General features: G+C 49.8%; 2 protein-coding genes across 2 annotated transcripts in view; both read left to right on the top strand.

The window, feature by feature from the left end:
* Positions 1-6,608, top strand: part of dll4 (delta-like 4 (Drosophila)) — a 33,988-nt gene extending 27,380 nt beyond the window's left edge. The window contains exons 10-11 of the mRNA XM_043698311.2: positions 4,186-4,294; positions 5,726-6,608. Coding sequence (XP_043554246.2) covers positions 4,186-4,294; positions 5,726-5,731 — 115 coding nt within the window. The 3' untranslated portion in view covers positions 5,732-6,608. The remainder of the gene's footprint in view (positions 1-4,185; positions 4,295-5,725) is intronic.
* A 1,168-nt stretch (positions 6,609-7,776) lies between these two features.
* On the top strand, positions 7,777-16,631 carry chac1 (ChaC, cation transport regulator homolog 1 (E. coli)). Its single transcript, XM_043698310.2, has 3 exons — positions 7,777-8,400; positions 10,803-10,838; positions 15,872-16,631. Exons 1-3 carry the CDS (start codon positions 8,191-8,193, stop codon positions 16,259-16,261), a joined length of 636 nt encoding a protein of 211 aa, XP_043554245.1. The 5' UTR covers positions 7,777-8,190; the 3' UTR covers positions 16,262-16,631.
* The last annotated feature ends 4,612 nt before the right edge of the window (positions 16,632-21,243 follow it).

Raw genomic sequence — 21,243 nt, 5'->3', positions numbered from 1 at the left:
TGATACTGAGGGATTGCTGCACTTTCAGAGGGTTAGCACTGAAGGAGGTCTGCACTGTTTGAGCATCAGTGCTAAGCAGGTGCTGCACTGCAACCGTTTCTGTACTGAAGGAATGCTGCACATTGGAGGTTCAGTCGTGAGAGAGTGCAACACTGTTGAAGGATCAGTACTGAGGGAGTGCTGCACTGTTGGAGGGTCAGGACTAAGGGAAACACTGCACAGTCTGTGGGTCAATACTGAGGGAGCACTGCAGAGATGTAGAGTCAGCACTTAGGGTGACCCTCTGCTCTGTGAAAATGTCAGTGCTGAGACAATGCTGCACTGTCAGAACATCACTACTGAGGGTGAGATTGATTCACTGATGAAGGGTCAGGAATAAGGGAATACCGAAACTGTCAGAGTGTCAGTGCTGAGGGAGTGCCGCACTGTCAGAGTGTCAGTACTGTCAGAGTATCAGTACTGAGGGAGTGCTGCACTGTCGGAGGGTCAGTACTGAGGGAGCACTGCACAGTCAGAGGGATGGTTCTGAGACTATGCTGTCCTGTTGGAGGGTCAGTACTGAGGGAGTGCCGCACTGTCAGAGTATCAGTACAAAGGGAGTGCCGCACTGTCAGTGTCAGTACTGAGGGAGTGCCGCACTGTCAGAGTATCAGTACTGAGGGAGTGCCGCACTGTCAGAGGGTCTGTACTGAGGGAGCACTGCACTGTCAAAGGGATGGTTCTGAGACAATGCTGTCCTGTTGGAGGGTCAGTAGTGAGAGAGTGCCGCACTGTCAAAGTATCGGTACTGAGGGAGTGCCGCACTGTCAGAGGGATGGTTCTGAGAGAATGCTGCACTGTCAGAGTGTCAGTACTGAGGGAGTGCCGCACTGTCAGAGTGTCAGAACTGAGGGAGTGCTGCACTGTCAGAGGGATGTTTCTGAGAGAATGCAGCACTGTCAGAGTGTCAGTACTGAGGGTGTGCCACACTGTCAGAGTATCAGTACTAAGGGAGTGCTGCACTGTCAGAGGGATGGTTCTGAGAGAATGCTGCACTGTCAGAGTGTCAGTACTGAGGGAGTGCCGCACTGTCAGAGTGTCAGAACTGAGGGAGTGCTGCACTGTCAGAGGGATGGTTCTGAGAGAATGCTGCACTGTCAGAGTGTCAGTACTGAGGGTGTGCCACACTGTCAGAGTATCAGTACTAAGGGAGTGCTGCACTGTCAGAGGGATGGTTCTGAGAGAATGCAGCACTGTCAGAGTGTCAGTACTGAGGGAGTGCCGCACTGTCAGTGTCAGAACTGAGGGAGGGCCACACTGTCAGAGTATCAGTACTGAGGGAGTGCCGCAGTGTCAGAATATCAGTACTGAGGGAGTGCCGCACTGTCAGAGTGTCAGTACTGAGGGAGTGCCGCACTGTCAGTGTCAGAACTGAGGGTGTGCCGCACTGTCAGAGTGTCACTACTGAGGGAGTGCCGCAGTGTCAGAATATCAGTACTGAGGGAGTGCCGCACTGTCAGAGTGTCAGTACTGAGGGAGTGCCACACTGTCAGAGGGATGGATCTGAGAGAATGCAGCACTGTCAGAGTGTCAGTACTGAGGGAGTGCCACACTGTCAGAGGGTCAGAACTGAGGGAGGGCCACACTGTCAGAGTATCAGTACTGAGGGAGTGCCGCAGTGTCAGAATATCAGTACTGAGGGAGTGCCGCACTGTCAGAGTGTCAGTACTGACGGAGCGCCGCACTGTCAGAGTATCAGTACTGAGGGAGTGCTGCACTGTCAGAGGATCAGTACTCTGGGGGTGCTGCATTGATGGTGGGGCATTACTGAGTTAATTTGGCACTGCCAGACAGTCAGGTTTTAGGGACTGATGCATTGAGGGTTGATGCTGTGAGAGAGTGCTGTTCTATTGGAGGCTGAATTTAGAGAGAGTACTGCACTTATTATGGGTTTTGTCCTGTAGGAACTATACACTGTTGGAGGGTCATTTAGTAATTGAGTGCTGCACTGTCGGAGGGTCAATACTGAGGCAGTGCAACACTACCAGACGGTCAGTCCTGAAGGAGTACTGCACTGTCAGTAATGAGGGAGTGCCACATTGTCACTGTATCAGAAGATCAATACAGAGGAAGCTCTGCACTGTCAATTGAGGGAGCGCCATGCTCTCAGAGGGTCAGTATTGAGGAAGCATTGCACATGGGACAACCAGTACTGACTCAGTGCTGCAATGTCAAATTTCAATATTTTGGGAATTCTTCACTGTCGGAGGGCTAGTACTGAGGGATTATGAAACTGTCAGAGTGTCATTACTGAGGGAATGCTGCTCTGTCAGACAGTCAGTTTTGAGCTCGTGCTGCACTGTCAGAGGGTCAGTACTGAGGGAGCATTGCACTGTCAGAGGGTCAATATTGAGGTAGTGCTGCACTATCAGAGAGTCAGTACTGAGGGAGTGCAGTATTGTTAGATGGGGCATTACTGAGTTAATGCGGCACTGCCAGAGGGTTGGTACTTAGGGACAGATGCACAGTTTAGACCATAAGATCATAAGACATACGAGTGGAAGTAAGGCCATTCGGCCCATCGAGTCCACTCCACCATTCAATCATGGCTGATGGGCATTTCAACTCCACTTACCTGCATTCTCCCCGTAATTGGAGAGTTGATGCAGAGGGAGTGTTGTACTATTGAAGCTGGATGCATGCAGAGTGCTGCACTATGGTAGGGTCAGTACTGAGGCAGTACTGCACTTTCAGATGGTCCACATTAACAGTAAGCTCTCATTCGAGCAGTTACTGAAGTGATGAGACAAAGTGGATCTCCATGCAGTTTCAGAATCAGTTAATGAGCTGAGTTCACTTCTGTAGCAATGTCCCAGAAGTATAATGTTATTCTGTCAGTCTCTCACTCATGGTGGTCATTTAAAAGCCATACCCTCATGTTCACCATGATTGTCATCCTAGTCCTGTCTCTCCCTATCTCTGTCTACCCACCCTAATAATGTGGCACCGTGTTGGGTACAATGGAGATCCTTCCTATTCTCACCACAATCTGCCCACCCTCAGTCGATATTTGGACTTGATTTTTATATACCAGAACCATGGGTACTGGGTCTTTGTCCAGCTCTGAATAGCATGCCCCCAACCCCGTCTGGACCCAATGGGTGGACTCTTTTTGCCTGTTGAGAGTCCAACACTAGCCTCATAGAGTCATAGGAAACAAGCCCTTCAGCCCATATTCATCCAAATTTTTCCTATCCCTGTACCTGTCCAAATGTCTTTTAACTGTTGTAACGATACCTGCCTCAACTTTTTCCTCTGGCAGCTCACTCCATATATGCACCACCCTCTGTGTGAAAAAGTAACCCCCCCCCCTCCACCAGTTCTCTTTCAATCTGTCCCCACCTCATCTTAACCTATGCGTTCTAGTTTTGGACCCCCTATCATAGGGAAAAGATCTTGGCTATTCAGCTTATCTATGTCCCTCATGATTTTATAAACCTCTTTTAGGTCACCCCTCAGCCTCCTATATTCCAGGGAATAAAGTCCCAGGCTATCCAGCCTCTCCCTATAACTCAAACCTTGGTAACATCCTTGTCAATCTTTTCTGCATCCCTTCCAGTATAATAACATCCTTCCTGTAGCAGGGCGACCAGAATTGTACACAGCACTCCAAATGTGGCCTCATCGATGTCCTGTGCAACTGGAATGTGACATCCCAACTCCTGTACTCAATCCTCTGACCAATGAAGGCAAATGTACCAAATGTCTTCTTCACCACCCTGTCTACCGTGACGTCACTTTCAAGGAACTATGTACCTGCGTCCCTAGGTCTCCTTAAACGGAAACACTCCCCAGGGCCCTACAATCAACTGTGGAAGTCCTGACCTGGTTCATCTTACTGAGGTGGACAAGGTCAGAAGTCACATGACACCAGGTTAGCGTCCAACAGGTTTATTTGAAACCAGGTCCTGACAAAGGAACTGTGCTCCGAAAGCTTGCGATTTCAAATGAACCTATACCCGGGTGTTATGTGACTTGTGACCGCACCAAAATGTAACATCTCGTATTTATCTGAATTAAACTGCTGTGCTCAAACCCCTTAGCTTGCAAAGGGGAGTGGTTCTGCTTGTGACTGAAGGGGAAGCTAACTTCCTGCTGTCTCTGACTCATCCCCTCACCTGATTTCCTTCCTGTGTTTTGTTTTAGTCATCAACAGCCAGAGTGCAGAATATCCACAGTTTCGAGTGCCCGGGGCTTAATGTACCAGCCTGTGTACCGCACTAGTGAGGGCAGGATGCACGATATCATCACTGAGGTAAAACTACATTCACTGCTGAGGGGGGCTGCTGGAAACCAGCATGGGTGGGGGAGAGGAGGAGGAGGGAGAGTGTCCCAGCAGTGGGGGAGGGGGAATGGAGAGGTGTCCATGGAGGGGGAAGGGGGAGTGAAGAGGTTCTCATGGTGAGGAGGGGGAGGGGAGAGGGAGACATGGTCCCAAAGTGGGAGGAGGGAGTTGTAAATGGGGAGAGGTGTCCATGTTGGGGGAAGGAGAGGGAAGAGTTCCCCATGGTGGGGGAGGGGGAGGGAGAGGGTGGGGGGGTTTGGTTAGAAGGTCCTGTGGTGGAGGATGATGAGGGGGGAAGGGGAGAAGTTCCCATAATGGAGGAGTGGAAGACGGAGGGGGTGAGGTTCCCATGGTGGGGGGAGAGGGAGGGGTTAGAATCCTGTGGTGGGTGAGGGGGAGGGGGAGAGGGTCCCATGGTGAGGGAGGGTGATGGGGAGAGGGCCCCTTGGTGGGGTAGGGGGAGAGGGAGGAGGTCTCTTGGTGGGAGAGTGTCCCATGGTGGGAGAAGGAAAGGGGGAAGGGCCATGTGGTGGGTGAGGGGGAGGGGGAGAGGTTCCCATGGTGGGGGAGGGTGATGGGGAGAGGGTCCCTTAGTGGGATAGGGGGAGAGGGAGGAGGTCCCTTGGTGGGAGAGTGTCCCATGGTGGGAGAAGGAAAGGGGGAAGGGCCATGTGGTGGGTGAGGGGGAGGGGGAGAGGTTCCCATGGTGGCGGTGGGTCAGAGGGTCCCTTGGTGGGGCAGGAGGGAGAGGGGTTGGGGGGTTTGTGAGTCTGGGACGAGGTTGAGGGGTGAAGACTGAGTTAGGCGAGAACATTCACTTTCATCTATTGAAAGCCTGGAGTGGGGAGCCGAGCGACACTGTCCCTGGAGGGTGTGGGCTGGGTGGGGAAGGTCTGTCACTCAGCGTCTGGCTTGTCTCTGAGTGGAAGGTTTGTGTAGTTTGAATGGCCGGGGCTATGTCAGAGAGTAGCTCAGTGAGATGATGAATCCTAATTGGACGGCACGGTGGCACAGTGGTTAGCACTGCTACCTCACAGCACCAGGGACTCGGGTTCAATTCCCACCTCAGGCGACTGACTGTGTGGAGTTTGCACATTCTCCCCGTGTCTGCATGGGTTTGCTCCGGTTTCCTCCCACAGTCCAAAAATGTGCAGGTCAGTAGTGTTAGGTGTAGGGGAATGGATCTGGGTGGGTTGCGCTTCGGCGGGTCAGTATGGACTTGTTGGGCCGAAGGGCCTGTTTCCACACTGTAACTAATCTAATCCAGCACTGAGGAGCCTCAGCATTATGACTGATAACCTGGACATGACAGTCCCTGAGGGGGGGGGGGGGGGTCTGACCCAGTGGAGAGGTGATAGCATTGGAAATGACCACCCTCTCTCTCTGCCTCTCTTTGTGCAGGTTTAATTGCTTGATGCAGGAGAGCTGACAGTCTGTCGAGAGGTTCTCCCACCCTGTCTGTTCACACAAAGTGGGACTGCTCTTTTATTTATTCACCACTTGCTCCTGGGTCTGAGGAGCTGAAGACTGGGGCCTGTGTGCGATGAGGGTGACGTTCTGCCTCTCAGATTCTCTGGATGGCATGGTGCCCTTGGCGATTAACTCCACCAACCCTTCAGCCCAACGGGTGGCTGCTAGGGGAAGAAAGCAGGAAATTGGCTGGGAGCCGTGGTCGTGGAATGAACGGAAAGCTCCAAGGGTGCATCCAGGACCTCAGGGACACCACGCTGAGTGACACTACATGAATTCACACCACTGTTCTCACTTGGAAATGCTGCTGTATTTGTGAAGGCATACAGGCCCGGGAGCCTGATGCATGGCCCGGTCTCTATTTATTATTTCAGAAGGGCAGGTGAATTGTATCAGAACCATTTTCTAACCTTGAGGCACCCAATTCCTCATTCACACCAACTGAGGTAGCCCAGGGCCTGGATTTGAGATAAGCCCCAGGCAGGGGCACTTTGGACTAAGCCAAGATCACACACTGACTCCCTCGACCCAGAGACTGGATTAACATCTTCATGTGAAGCAGACAGACAGCAGGGTCTCAAATACAGACAGCCCCATTATGATCCCTTGATAATGTTATTTTTGTTAAGGTTGGGTATTTCATAATTAATTTAAATGTGAAGCACTGAACTTTCTACTTTTATATAATTATTTTGTATATAATGTATATTTATAAATGTCTTCACATGTAAATACACTTATCACTTCACACATGGTTTTAACTCCTTGGCAAAGTTTGAATTTATTTTTTTGTCCAATGAAATCATTTTCTGCTCCAAAATTTGCCTCTTTGTGTCCTTCATTCTTCAGGGTCAGGCCTCACCCTAGACACACTCTGCGCTGAGTATTACTCTGGTTTTAAATTCATTAATGTTCATTCAGTTACACTGGGTGTGAGCATCAACTGGACCTGCAAGACATTGCAAGTCTCATTCTATTATCCCCGTGCTGTCCCTGTCCTGGGAGAGTTTGATGGGGACAGTGTAGAGGAAGTTTTGCTCTGCATCTAACCCTGTGCTGTCCCTGTCCTGGGAGAGTTTGATGGGGACAGTGTAGAGGAAGTTTTGCTCTGTATCTAACCCTGTGCTGTCCCTGTCCTGGGAGTGTTTGATGGGGACAGTGTAGAGGGAGCTTTGCTCTGCATCTAACCCTGTGCTGTCCCTGTCCTGGGAGAGTTTGATGGGGACAGTGTAGAGGGAGCTTTGCTCTGCATCTAACCCTGTGTTGTCCCTGTCCTGGGAGAGTTTGATGGGGACAGTGTAGAGGGAGCTTTGCTCTGCATCTAACCCTGTGTTGTCCCTGTCCTGGGAGTGTTTGATGGAGACAGTGTAGAGCAGCTTTGTTTTCAATTTAAAAGAGATTTACTCGGTAGCTATGGTTAAGAGGGCATATGGGATACTTGCATTTATTAGCTGGGGTGTCGAATGTAAGAGCTTGGGAGGTGATGCTAGAACTGAATAAAATGCCCCGAAATTATTGTGTGCAGTTCTGGGATCCATATTACAGGAGAAATGTGATTGCACTGGAGACAGTGCAGAGGAGATTTACCACGATGCTACCTTGGCTGGAGAGTTTCAGTTATGAAGAGAGATTGGATAGACTGTGGTTGCTTTCCTTAGAGCAGAGGAGATTGAGAGGGGACATGATTGAGATGGATAGAATTAAGAGGGGCATGGACAGAGTAGACGGGAAGAAATCTTTCCCCAGCTCGCTCTGTCTGAACTTCGCTCTCCCTCTATCTGTTCCTGCTGGTTCTGATGCAATTTCTTCGAGGTGTTTCATTCCCTGGAGGACCCATTCACTGATTGGTAAGTTCTAAATCTAAACCTCACCCAAGGAAACACTGATTGGTCAACTGTTGCATTAACAACCCGCCCACTGAAACTGTGAGACAGCGTCGAGAGAGGCAGACACACACACACACACACACAGGGCCGGGAGAGAGATAAGGATAAGGACGGACAGAGAAAAAGAGACAGAAAGAGTGGGTGAGACACACAGACAGAGAAGCACACATACATGGACACAGAGAGAAACAGACAGACGGGGAGAGGGACGGAGTGAGACAGGTAAAGTGAGGGTGTCAGAGAGAGAGAGTGAGTGTTTCAGAGATTGTGTCAGAGACAGACAGAGAGTGAGAGAGGGGGACAGGTTGTCAGAGACAGACAGGGGAGTGAGAGAGGGGGACAGGTTGTCAGAGACAGACAGGGGAGTGAGAGAGGGGGACAGGTTGTCAGAGACAGACAGGGGAGTGAGAGAGGGGGACAGGTTGTCAGAGACAGACAGGGGAGTGAGAGAGGGGGACAGGTTGTCAGAGACAGACAGGGGAGTGAGGAGTGAGGCTGCACTGGTCACCGATGCCGCCACAGGTGAGTGAGGATGTGGAGGGACCTGCACTCCCCCAGGATCACCCGAGTCTCCAGGAACAGCCTGTGTGGATCTTCGGGTACGGCTCTCTCATCTGGAAACCGGGATTTCAATTCACCTCCAGGAGGATTGGTTTTATCCGGGGATACAGCAGGAGGTTCTGGCAGGGAGACTCCTATCACCGCGGGAACAGGCGGGCAGTAAGTGAACATGTTCATCAGGAATGTCTGAAAGGACTCTCAGAGGGAGCTGGGCGGGGAGTTCCAGGAGGTCTGCAAACTGGGGTCTCCCTGAGTTTGGGACTGTACGGAATAAGGGGAAGGTCACTGGGCTAATGTTCTGGGAATCAAATCCGATATCAATCTGAAATTGAGACCTTGTAACCATGATCAATTATAAAACTGATCTTTTAGGGAAGGAATTCTGCTGTTCTCTCCTGGTCTGGTTTACATGTGAATTCAGACCCACAGTGATGGGGTTACCTGTTCTTGAGGAATCTGCAAAACATGGCCCATCACTGTGGGTGGGCGGGCAGGGAGCTCACACAGAAACCCCTGTCCCGTCTCTGTGGGGTGTCACATAGAAACCCCTGCCCCATCTCTGTGGGTGTGTCATACAAAAACCCCTGCCCCATCTCTGTGGGGAGTGTCACACAGAAACCCCTGTCCCATCTCTGTTGGGGAGTGTCACACAGAAACCCCCGTCCCATCTCTGTTGGGGAGTGTCACACAGAAACCCCTGTCTCGTCTCTGTGGGGAGTGTCACACAGAAACCCCTGTCCCATCTCTGTTGGGGAGTGTCACACAGAAACCCCTGTCTCGTCTCTGTGGTGGGGGGGGGGGGTGTCACACAGAAACCCCTGTCTCGTCTCTGTGGGGAGTGTCACACAGAAACCCCTGTCTCGTCTCTGTGGGGGGGGGGGGTGTCACACAGAAACCCCTGTCTCGTCTCTGTTGGGGAGTGTCACACAGAAACCCCTGTCTCGTCTCTATGGGGAGTGTCACACAGAAACCCCTGTCTCGTCTCTATGGGGAGTGTCACACAGAAATCCCTGTCTCGTCTCTATGGGGAGTGTCACACAGAAACCCCTGTCTCGTCTCTGTGGGGAGTGTCATACAGAAACCCCTGTCCCGTCTGTGTGGGAGGGTGGGGGGTCACACAGAAACCCCTGTCTCGTCTCTGTGGGGAGTGTCACACAGAAACCCCTGTCTCGTCTCTGTGGGGAGTGTCACACAGAAACCCCTGTCTCGTCTCTGTGGGGAGTGTCACACAGAAACCCCAGTCTCGTCTCTGTGGGGAGTGTCACAGAGAAACCCCTGTCTCGTCTCTGTGGGGAGTGTCACACAGAAACCCCTGTCTCGTCTCTGTGGGGAGTGTCACACAGAAACCCCTGTCTCGTCTCTGTGGGGAGTGTCACACAGAAACCCCTGTCCCGTCTCTGTGGGGGGGGGTGTCACACAGAAACCCCTGTCCCGTCTCTGTGGGGGGGGGTGTCACACAGAAACCCCTGTCTCGTCTCTGTGGGGAGTGTCATACAGAAACCCCTGTCCCGTCTCTGTGGGGGGGGGCGGGTGTCACACAGAAACCCATGTCCCGTCTCTGTGGGGGTGTCACAGAGACTCTTGACCTTTCATTAACCGAGAGGAATTGAATTACTCTCATTGTCTCATCACTGCTGTAACCCAGGAAACACAGCAACCAATTTCTACTCAATTAGTGGCAATGTGATAACGACCAGATTATCTGTTCTTTTTGTGATGTTGATAGTGACCATGACACTGAGGGTAACTCCCTCATTTGTTCTTCATAACAGTGCTGTGGGATCCTTTACATGTTAGAGACAAAAAAAGCTACAGATGCTGGAATCCAAAGTATACAAGTAGGGAGCTGAAAATGTGTTGCTGGAAAAGCGCAGCAGGTCAGGCAGCATCCAGGGAACAGGAGAATCGATATTTCGGGCATAAGCCCTTTTAAAGGCTTATGCCCGAAACGTCGATTCTCCTGCTCCTTGGATGCTGCCTGACCTGCTGCGCTTTTCCAGCAACACATTTTTCAGCTCTGATCTCCAACATCTGCAGTCCTCACTTTCTCCTCGTAGACAAGTAAGGGAGGCTGGAAGTACACAGGAAGCCAGGCAGCATCAGGAGGTGCAGAAGTCAACAATCCACCCTTCCCTCCTGGCACCTTCGCCTGCCACCGCAGGGATTGCAATACCTGAGCCCACACCTCCTCCCTCACCTCCATCCAAGACCCCAAAGGAGCCTTCCACATCCATCAAAGTTTCACCTGCACTTCCACAAATGTCGTGTATTGCATCCGTTGCTCCCGAAGCGTATTCCCTGAAAAAGGGTTATACCCAAAATGTCGACTTCTCCACCTCCTGATGCTGCCTAGCCCAGGGTAGAACTTGATGCTGGCTCAGCTGCAGGGCCCCAGAGTGTGAGGGAATCATAGAGACAGGCTGTACTCCATCACTGCATGGGATGGCTCTAAACTGCTGTTTACAGTGTGACCCACAAACTCTGTTTGCAGCCTGGAGCTGCCCCTTTTTGTCTCCGTATACAAGCTAATTATTTGGGTTTGGTTTTGTTTTGTTTTTCAGCCTGGCCGTGTTGTCACATTGCTGGAAGATGCTGACGTGAGTATTTTACAGTGACGTAATGTTATGAAACACGGAACAGCACTGCCTCGGTCCAGATCACAGACACTGCAGCTTACACAGTTGGGAAAGGAAGAAAACATTCGAAGTTTGAATGACGTTGAGGAAACCATTGTCAAGGAAACCATTTGGTTTAAGAATGAGTTATAGAACACAGGAGAGGCCCTTCGGTCCATTGAGTCTGCACTCACCTACCTACACCAGTCCCCCTTTCCAGCACAAGGGTCCATTGTCTGGAATGTAATGACCCCTCAAAATCTCGTCCAATATCTTTTTAAAGGTTGTGGGTTTGCCACCTTAAAAACTCTCCACGGCAGTGCATTCGAGATTCCCAGCATCCTCTGAGTGGAAAACATTTCCTCAAATCCTCTCCTGCCCTTCACTTTATAATTATGCCCATTCATTATCGATCCTTCAACCCTATTCTATTCACCCTAACCACGCCCCTCATAATCTTATACATCTCTATCCGTTCCCCCAACCTTCTCTGCTATATAGAAAGCAACCTGAAAGCAGCCCCTCCAACCGTAACAAGGACAGTACCCTCCCCCCCCCCCCCCCCCCCGCCACCAATCCCGGTCCTCACCTTCCACCCCACCAACCTCCGCATAAACAGCATCGTCCGCCGACATTTCTGCCACCTCCAAATGGACCCCACCACCAGGGATATATTTCCCTCCCCAGCCCTATCTGCTTTCCCCAAAGACTGTTCCCTCCGTGACTACCTGGTCATGGTCCCCCAACAATCCACCCTTCCCTCCTGGCACCTTCGCCTGCCACCGCAGGGATTGCATTACCTGAGCCCACACCTCCTCCCTCACCTCCATCCAAGACCCCAAAGGAGCCTTCCACATCCATCAAAGTTTCACCTGCACTTCCACAAATGTCGTGTATTGCATCCGTTGCTCCCGAAGCGGTCTCCTCTACATTGGGGAGACTGGACCCCTTCTCAGAGCGCTTCAGGGAATATCTCCAGGGCGTCTGGAGCAATCAACCACACCGCCCCATGGTCCAACAATTCAACTCCCCCTCCCACTCTGCCGAGGACATGCAGGTCCTGGGCCGCCTCCACCGCCACTCCCTCACCACCCGACACCTGGAGGAAGAACACCTCATCTGCCTCAGAACCCTTCAACCCCATGGCATCAATGTGGATTTCACCAGTTTCCTCATTTTCCCCTCCCACCACCTTACCCCAGTTCCAAACTTCCAGCTCAGCACCATCCTCATGACCTGTCCTACCTGCCAATCTTCCTTCCCACTTATCCGTTCCACCCTCCTGCCTATTACCTTTACCCCCACCTCCATCCACCTATTGTACTCTTAGCTACCTTCTCCCTAGCCCCACCCCCTCCCATTTATCTCTCTATCCCCGAGGCTTCCAGCCTCATTCCTGATGAAGGGCCCCTGCCCGAAACGTTGATTTCCCTGCTCCTCGGATGCTGGCTGACCTGCTGCGCTTTTCCAGCGCCACTCTAATCTTGACTCTAATCTCCAGCATCTGCAGTCCTCACTTTCACCTAGAAAACAACCTGAGTTTAACCAGCCTTCATAGCTAAACCACACTATCCCAGGCAACATTCTGGTGTATCTCCTCTGCTGAAAAATGTGTTGCTGGAAAAGCGCAGCAGGTCAGGCAGCATCCTGAAGAAGGGCTTATGCCCAAAACATCGATTCTCTTGTTCCTTGGATGCTGCCTGACCTGCTGCGCTTTTCCAGCAACACATTTTTCAGCTCTGACCTCCAGCATCTGCAGTCCTCACTTTCTCCTAGTATCTCCTCTGCACCCACTCTAGTACAGTCACATCCTTCCAACAGCACGGAGACCAAAACTGCACACAGTACTCCAGCTGTGGCCTCTCCAAAGTCTTGTATAGATCCGACATGACCTCCCTGCTCATGTAATCCATGCAACGGCTGATAAAGAAGGCACCCTCTATGCCGCCTTCACTCCCCGATTAACCTGTCCTGCTGCCTTCAGGGACAAGCACCTCCAGATCCCTCTGTTCCTCAGAGCTTAGGAATGTCCTGCCGTTCATTAAGTACTCCCTTGTCTAGACTCCTCTTCCAAAGTACGTTATCTCCGAACTATCAGGTTAAATTCCATTTGCCAATGATCTGCCCATCTGACCAACCCATTTATATCTTCCAATTACCTGACACCTTCTGCCTCACGATTGGCCTTTGGGTCATCCACAAATTCACTTATTATCTCTTTCTCTCTGACTCCCTGCAATCACACAAACACTTTCATTGATATAATTTCTATAGATCACGAACAAAAAGGGACCCAGCACTGATCCCTGTGGTGTGCCTTTGGACACCTGCCTCCACACAAACAGCCTTCTATCCTCTGTCTCCCACCACTGAAGCAATTTAGGATCCACCTGTCAAGTTACCCTGGATCCCATTTGCGTTTACATCCTTTTTTAGTCTCCATTGTCAAAGGTTTTGCTGCAATCCACATAAAGTACATCAACTGTGTTACCCTCATCTACACACCTGACCACCACCTTTAGAAATTCAACCATAGGACGGCACGGTGACTCAGTGGTTAGCACTGCTGCCTCACAGCACCAGGGACTCAGGTTCAATTCCCGCCTTGGGCGACTGACTGTGTGGCGTTTGCACATTCTCCATGTGTCTGCATGTGTTTCCTCTGGGTACTCCAGTTTCCTCCCACAGTCCAAACATGTACAGGTCAGGTGAATTGGCCATGCTAAATTGCCCATAGTGTAGGTATTAGTCAGGGGTAAATATAGGGTAGAGGAATGGGTCTGGGTGGGTTACTCTTCGGAGGGTCAGTGTGGACTTGTTGGGCCGAAGGGCCTGTTTCCACAGTGTGGGGATTCTAATTCAGATTTGTTATGTATGACCTCCCTCTGACAAAGCCACACAGATGATCCCTGGTCAAACGTTGCCTCACCAAGTAGAGATTAATTCTCTCCTTCAGAAATTTCTCTACTACTGACACAAGACTGTAATTCCATGGTTTATCTCCATGATCCTTCTTGAAAAGTCCACCAGTCCTCTGGTACCTTCCCTGTGGCCTGAATGGAATTAAAAATTTGGGTCAGAGCCTGTGTAATTTCCTCCCTTGTCTCCATAGCGTCTTGGGATACATCCAGACTTGCAGTTTGCCCATTGTTAAGCCTGCCAAACCTCCAATACCTCTGCACTCCCTCTGTCAATCTGCTCAAAACCCTACAGTCCCTCTTCCCAAATTCTGCACCTACAACCTCCTCCTGAGTGAAGGTAAATGTGAAGCACTCATTTAATATTCTGTCAATGTCTTTCAGCTCCACACAAACACACTGCCCTCTTGGTTCCTAATGGGTCCTACTCTCTCCCTGGTTCCCCTCTGATACACGTAGAATATCTTGGGATTCTCCCTAATATTACCTCCCAGTGTTTTTATATGCCCCTTCTTTGTTCTTAAGTAATCCCCCTGCACTTCCCACACTCCGCTAGGATCTCCACTGATTTGTTCCCTTTGCATCTGCCAAAAGCCTCTTTTTTTTTTAATTTAAAAAAAATCTTTCATAGCCAGTCCTTAATACTCCTAGACGCTCAGAATTCTGTGCGCTTTTTGCTCCTACATTTCATCATTTCACGTGTTGGGCCTGTACTATCTCCAATTTATTTTTGAATATTCAGCACTATTCTGCTATAGATTTTCCTGCGAGTTCCCAGTCTACTTTGGCCAGATCCTGCCTTATTTTAATAAAGTCTGCCTTCCCCTTCAATACAAAACCCTTTTCTTGCAGACAATCTTTTTCCATTTTTCATAACAAACTTAAAACATATGGTGTTGTGCACGCTGTCACTAAAATGTTCTCCCTTTGCTGTTTTGATCTCAGTCCCCATAATTAGATCCATGGTCATTATTGATCAATTAGAATCTTCAAGCTGTAGATCTGTGAGATTAGGGTTTCTAAAATACCGAGAAACAGTGAGTAGACAGGGTAAATAAGATGAGTTAAAATGACTAGCTTTCAAGATGGCTGGAATATATAAGGGTACAAGTTAGATATATTCAGATCTGATTAGATGATAACTGAAATAATGTCGTCAGTTCTGGGCATTGTACCCAAAACAGGTTGAATAATTGAATTTCAGTCAAATCACCAGGATGGTACTAGGGAGTTGAATAATCTGGACTGGCACTCTTTAGACACCTTCTTCCCTGTTCCAGGACCCTGCTGGTGTGTAGTCCCCATTTTGGCCAGTGCTGGATCATTGATCACATCAGCAACTGGCACCTAGTGAGGAAAACCAGCCTTTTTCACTCACTCACGGGACATGAGTATCGCTGGTTACACCAGCATTTATTACCCATCCCTAGTGGCCCTTAAGAAGGTGATGGTGAGCTATCTCCTTGAACTGCTACAGTCCACGTGCTGTCGGTTGACCAACAATGCTCTTAGGGAGGGAAATCAAGGATTTTGATCCAGCAACAGTGAAGTAATGGCGAGATATGTCCAAGTCAGGATGGTGAGTGGCTTGGAGGGAATTATGCGGGGGGTGGTGTTCACATGTATCTGCTGCCCTTGCCGTTCTAGAAGCAAGTGGTGTTGGGTTTGGAAGGTGCTGTCTAATGACCTTCAGTGAATTTCTGTAGGGCATGTTGTAGATATTACAGGCGGAAGTGGGTATTGCAGATGCTGGAGATTAGAGTCAAGATTAGAGCACAGCGGGTCAGGCAGCTTCCGAGGAGCAGGAAAATTGACTTTTTTGGGCAAAAGCCCTTCATCAGGAATATTACACACTGCTGCCACTGAGTGTCAATAGCGAAGGGAGTGGAGCTTTGTGAATGTGGTGCCAATCAAGAGGCCTGCTTCGTCCTGGATGGTGTCAAGCTTTTGTGTCAAGTGTTGTTGGGGCTGCACCCATCCAGGCAAGTGTAGAGTATTCGATCACACTCCTGATTTGTGCCTCATGGACAGGCTGTGGGGAGTCAGGATTAGAAAGCATTTGTGTATCTAATATCTTCTCCTTCTCCCTCTTCCCAGGCTGACACGTGGGGGGTGGCCTATCAGGTCCAGCAAGAGCAGCTCAGGCATTCACTGGAGTACCTGAACCTTCGGGAAGGCGTGCTGGGTGGATACGTGTGCAAGATGGTGACCTTTCACCCCCAGGGGTTGCAGGCTTGTGGCAGCATCCTGGCGCTGGCTTACATCGCCACCCCACAGAACCCACTGTACCTGGGCCCTGCCGAGACTGAGCACATCGCGGGGCAGATTCTCTGCTGCAGTGGCCACTCTGGCCACAACTTGGACTACCTGCTCAGACTGGCCCAGTTCATGCGCTCCGCTTGCCCGGGGGTGGAGGACGAGCACCTGTTCTCCATCGAAGCGGCCACCCTAGCGATCGCGTCAGCCCCGGATGATCGGCAAGCTTAAGCGGTGCCTGGACGTGCCTTTACTGTGTTGGCGATGATACTTGCGGAGGGACGCAGGCGTGGTAACTGACCATCCAAAGGCCGTCCCGACTGTACTGAAGCCCACCACTGCTTCAGAATGCCAGCTTAAGATTGTACAATCCCAAAGTACAAACCTCTTCCAGCACCGTGCCATCAGCTGGAGCTGCATGTGTGGGAAGATTGGATTTTAAACAGACATTATAACTCTGTTGGAGCGTGGGGCCGGTGCACTTGGGTGAGGTGTCTACTCTGTGTTCAATCTTCAGGTTCTTATCACCAACAATATCACTGTGTTACCTACTGTATTTTTTTAAACATATTATTTATGATCAATAAATCCTGTTGGCTGAGTCTTTTTAAATATTGTCACTCAGTACGGTGCTGGAGAATTCCATACTTATTAATTTGTTTGCCTCCTGAAATCTCTCTGGGGCAGGCAGCAGTGCACAATATGGCTCCTTGGACCCTCTTGGCCATTCGATACGATCATTAACTGCCTTCACTGCCTTCAGCTTCAATTAGTCTTTTCTGTCCACTGCCCCCTGATATCCCTGAGGCACCACACACCAAGGCTGAGACTGATCAAAGTCAACTTGACCCACCAGGTGGGAGGGAGGGGGTTAGAGACTTCCAAAGGGTCATGACCCTCCAAGAGAAGACATTTCTCCTCAAGACATGTCCAAAGTTCATTGAACCCCGCCCCCCTCCTTATCCTGAGGATAAAGATGCATCTTAGAACGCACCCTATCTGGATGCATCACAGCTTATTACAGCAACTGCTCTGCCCAAGAAATTACAGCGAGTTGTGAACGCAGCCCAGTCCATCACACAAACCAGCCTTCCTTCCATTGACTCCGTCACTGGAGTTGATCTTTCTCTGTAGCTGTGACACTATTTTCTGCAGGCTGTCCTATTACCCTGTTGTACTTACGTAAGGTATGATTTGCCTGGTTAGCACCTCAGAACAATACTTTTCACCATATTAGATTAGATTAGATTACTTACAGTGTGGAAACAGGCCCTTCGGCCCAACAAGTCCACACCGACCCGCCGAAGCGTAACCCACCCAGACCCATTCTCCTACATTTACTCCTTCACCTAACACTACGGGCAATTTAGCATGGCCAATTCGCCTAACCTACACATTTTTGGATTGTGGGAGGAAACCGGAGCACCCAGAGGAAATCCACGCAGACATGGGGAGGATGTGCAAACTCCACACAGAGAGTTGCCTGAGGTGGGAATTGAACCCGGGTCTCAGGCGCTGTGAGGCAGCAGTGCTAACCACTGTGCCACCCACATATCTTGATGCATGTGAGAATAATAAGTCAAATCAGATTTTAAGAGATTTGTGGGCACAGGGATGAAGAGACTGGGTCTTGATCAGGAATAGGAACATGATTTGTTCAACAACACTCCCTAGATCTCTCCAGTTTCAGGCTGGAGGGCACTGAGGTCATTTCTCCCTCTGTAGTCTGACTCAGAGTGACCTGAAGACCACAATGTTCTGGCAGATCAGTCTCTTGTGTCTCTAGGGACTGCCAGTGCTGAGTGAAGTGGGTGGAGAAGGACATGTTGAACTGCACTAAACTGTGACCATTGCCGGGGGAGAAAGCTAAACAAACCAGACCCAGGCATCAGACCAAGGCTGGGAGAGTGTGTGTGTGTGTGGGGTGGGGGAACTGCACAAGTTCTCACCTCAGTACACAGGATATTTATTCACATTCCCTCTAAGGTCACTTGTTCTGTGAAAACAGAAGACTGATAGCTGAGCTGCTGATACAGCAGAGACAAGTGGCTAAACTGGGTTCACTGAGGCTGTAGCCCAGTGTGTTTTCAGGAACTGACCCAAGGGAATTAATCTGTGACTCCCTCAACATCCCCATCCCAAATTGTAACGGGGTTTGTGGATCACACAAAAATAGGTGGCAAGGCAAGTGTTGCAGACAGTCTACAGAAAGATTGGATAAGTTAGGTGAATGGGCAAAAAACTGGGCAGATGAAATATATAGTGGGAAAAAGCGAGGTTATTCACTATGGTAAGAGGAACAGAGGAGCTGAATATTATTTAGAAATACTACAGAAAGCTACCTAACAGAGAGATTTGAAGGTGCTAGGGCATAAATCACAAAAAAGCTAGCCTCCAGGCTCAGCAGGCAAAAGAAGGCAAATGCGACATTGGTCTTTATTTCAAAAGGAATGGAATATAAATTTAGGGAGGTTTCACTAAAGTTATGCAAGACACATGTCAGGCCACAATTGATTGTGAATAGTATGGGTGTCTTACTTAAGGAAAGGTAGACTGGCACTGGTATTCTTGGGTGATCCCAGGCATGGAAAGAATGTCTTAGGAGAAGGGGTGGAGGAGATTGAGGCTTGTTGGAATTTAGACAAACGAGAGCATGTAGGTACAGCAGGCAGTGAAGCAAGTTAATGGCAAGCTGGCCTTCATAACACGAGGAATTGAGTATAGGAGCAAAGAGGTCCTTCTGTAGCTGTTCAGGGCCCCGGTGAGACCGCACCTGGAGTATTGTGTGCAGTTTTGGTCTCCAAATTTGAGGAAGGATGTTCTGGCTATTGAGGGAGTGCAGTGTAGGTTCACGAGGTCAATTCCCAGAATGGCGGGACTATCATATATTGAGAGATTGGAGCGACTGGGCTTGTATACACTTGAGTTTAGAAGGCTGAGAGGGGATCTGATTGAGACATATAAGATTATTAAAGGATTGGACAATCTGGAGGTAGGAAGCATGTTTCCGCTGATGGGTGAGTCCAGAATCAGAGGACACAGTTTAAAAATAAGGGGTAGGCCATTTAGATTAGAGTGGTGCTGGAAAAGCACAGCAGGTCAGGCAGCATCTGAGGAACAGGAAAATTGATGTGGGCAGGAGCCCTTCATGAGGATTCCTGATGAAGGGCTTTTGCCCGAAACGTCGATTTTCCTGTTCCTCGGATGCTGCCTGACCTGCTGTGCATTTCCAGCACCACTCTAATCTAAACTCTGATCTCCAACATCTGCAGTCCTCACTTTCGCCCATAGGCCATTTAGAACAGAGTTGAGGAGAAATGTCTTCACCCAGAGAGTGGTGGATATATGGAATGCTCTGCCACAGAAGGCAGTGGAGGCTAAGTCTCTGGATACTTTCAAGAAAGAGATGGATAGAGCTCTTAAGGATAGTGGAATCAAAGGTTATGGGGATAAGGCAGGAACAGGATACTGATTGTGAATGATCAGCCATGATCATAATGAATGGTGGTGCTGGCTCGAAGGGCCTAATGGCCTACTCCTGCACCTATTGTCTATTGTCTATTGAGAGGCCATCTTATTGAAACATACAAGATTCTGCCCAATGGTTTGCAGTGCTGTGAAGTCCATGGACCATGCCTATGTTGGTTGTGGGGATTTGCACTTGCTTTTTTAAGTTATCTTCTCCTTTGTTTCTGGTTGCACTTCAGCCCCTCACCAGATCTTGGGGCACCCAGCGCAGGCAGGTAGGAGGATCTCCTCACGGGCCTGCTCCTGGGCCCAGCTGGGCTGGCGATAAACAGGTCCAGGCAGCGGGCTGTGGATGGGGTCATTTCTGCCGACTATCTGCCCCTCTTCTGCGGTTATGTCCGGCCTGGGTGTCCCTGGAGAGGAAGCACATGGTGTCCACCAGCACAGTTGGTGCCTTCAGGGAGAGGTGGGCATCACAGGGGGAAATGGAGCGTTTTATTTCCTCCTCCAATTCTATTTTGATTTAGTCCCTACCCACCCCTTTATTTTTTCTTTCATCTAAGCATTGCTCCTACTGGGCTTTGCTTGTTACTGGTCCCCTGGTCACACAGGTGCTTTTCCTGTTGAATAAAATTATTTTCCAGGGTTGACCGTGAAAACCTTTTTCCACGTATGGAGTCAGCTATTACGAGGGGGCATAGCTTTAAATTAAGGGGTGGTAGGTATAGGACAGATGTTAGGGATAGGTTCTTTACTCAGTGAGTCGTGAGTTCATGGAATGCACTGCCAGTAGCAGTGGTGAACTCTCCCTCTTTATGGGTATTTAAGCGGGCATTGGATAGGCATATGGAGGATAGTGGGCTAGTGTAGGTTAGGTGGGCTTGGATCGGCGCAACATCGAGAGCCAAAGGGCCTGTACTGCGTTGTATTCTTCTATGTTCTATGTTCTATGTTCTAATCTTAGGAGACTGGACAGGGTGGATGTGAAGAGGTTGGTTCCCCTTGTGGAAGCTTCTAGGACCAGTGGGCATCATCTCAGATAAAACGATCCCCCATTTAAGGCAGAGATCAGGAGGAATTTCTTCTCTCAGAAAGTAATGAGTCTGAGAGAATTATTTACCACTAAGGGCTGTTGAGGCCGGGTAATTAAGTGTATTCAAGGCTGAGAGAGACAGATTTTTAATCAGTAAGGGAATCAGAATTATGGGGAAAAGGCCAGAAAGTGGAGTCGCGGCTGATCAGATCAGCTATGATCTTATTGAATGTTGCAGCAGATTCAATGGGCTGAATGGTCTACATCTGCTTCTACATCTTATTGACAAGAAGTTTGTTGGTGATTCTCCCTCCAGCTTTGGGACAAGGTTGGCTATTACAATGTCCCCCACACACTATCCCACTCCTCATCAGCATTACACACTCGTATTGTTGTTACTCATGATTGGAACACATTTGACAGGTACTCGGAGCGAGGAGGCGGTGTTTGCAGAAGGACTGTGCTGGGGGTGGGGGTTGGGGTGGAGCAGTGGTGATGTTTGCAACTTCCACTGTCTCATGGCCACGCCAAAACGAAAACCATTGCTAAAGTTAAAACTAAAACCAGGCTGGCCCTCTCTGCCCAGGGGTGAAATGTCACTGAGTGCAATTTTTCGGGTTCTACAGTAAAAGACCAATGTTGTATCTGAACAAGCAATGATTACGTGCAGAATGGCCATTGTGGTCTGAAGGAGGACTTGTTTAGGAGCTGA

This window comes from Chiloscyllium plagiosum, unplaced genomic scaffold (genome assembly GCF_037043375.1).
Source record: "Chiloscyllium plagiosum isolate Xiang-an unplaced genomic scaffold, Cpla_swu_hap1 HiC_scaffold_8, whole genome shotgun sequence".
In the NCBI taxonomy this organism is placed as follows: Eukaryota; Metazoa; Chordata; class Chondrichthyes; order Orectolobiformes; family Hemiscylliidae; genus Chiloscyllium; species Chiloscyllium plagiosum.
This window is presented reverse-complemented; position numbering and strand designations above follow the sequence as displayed.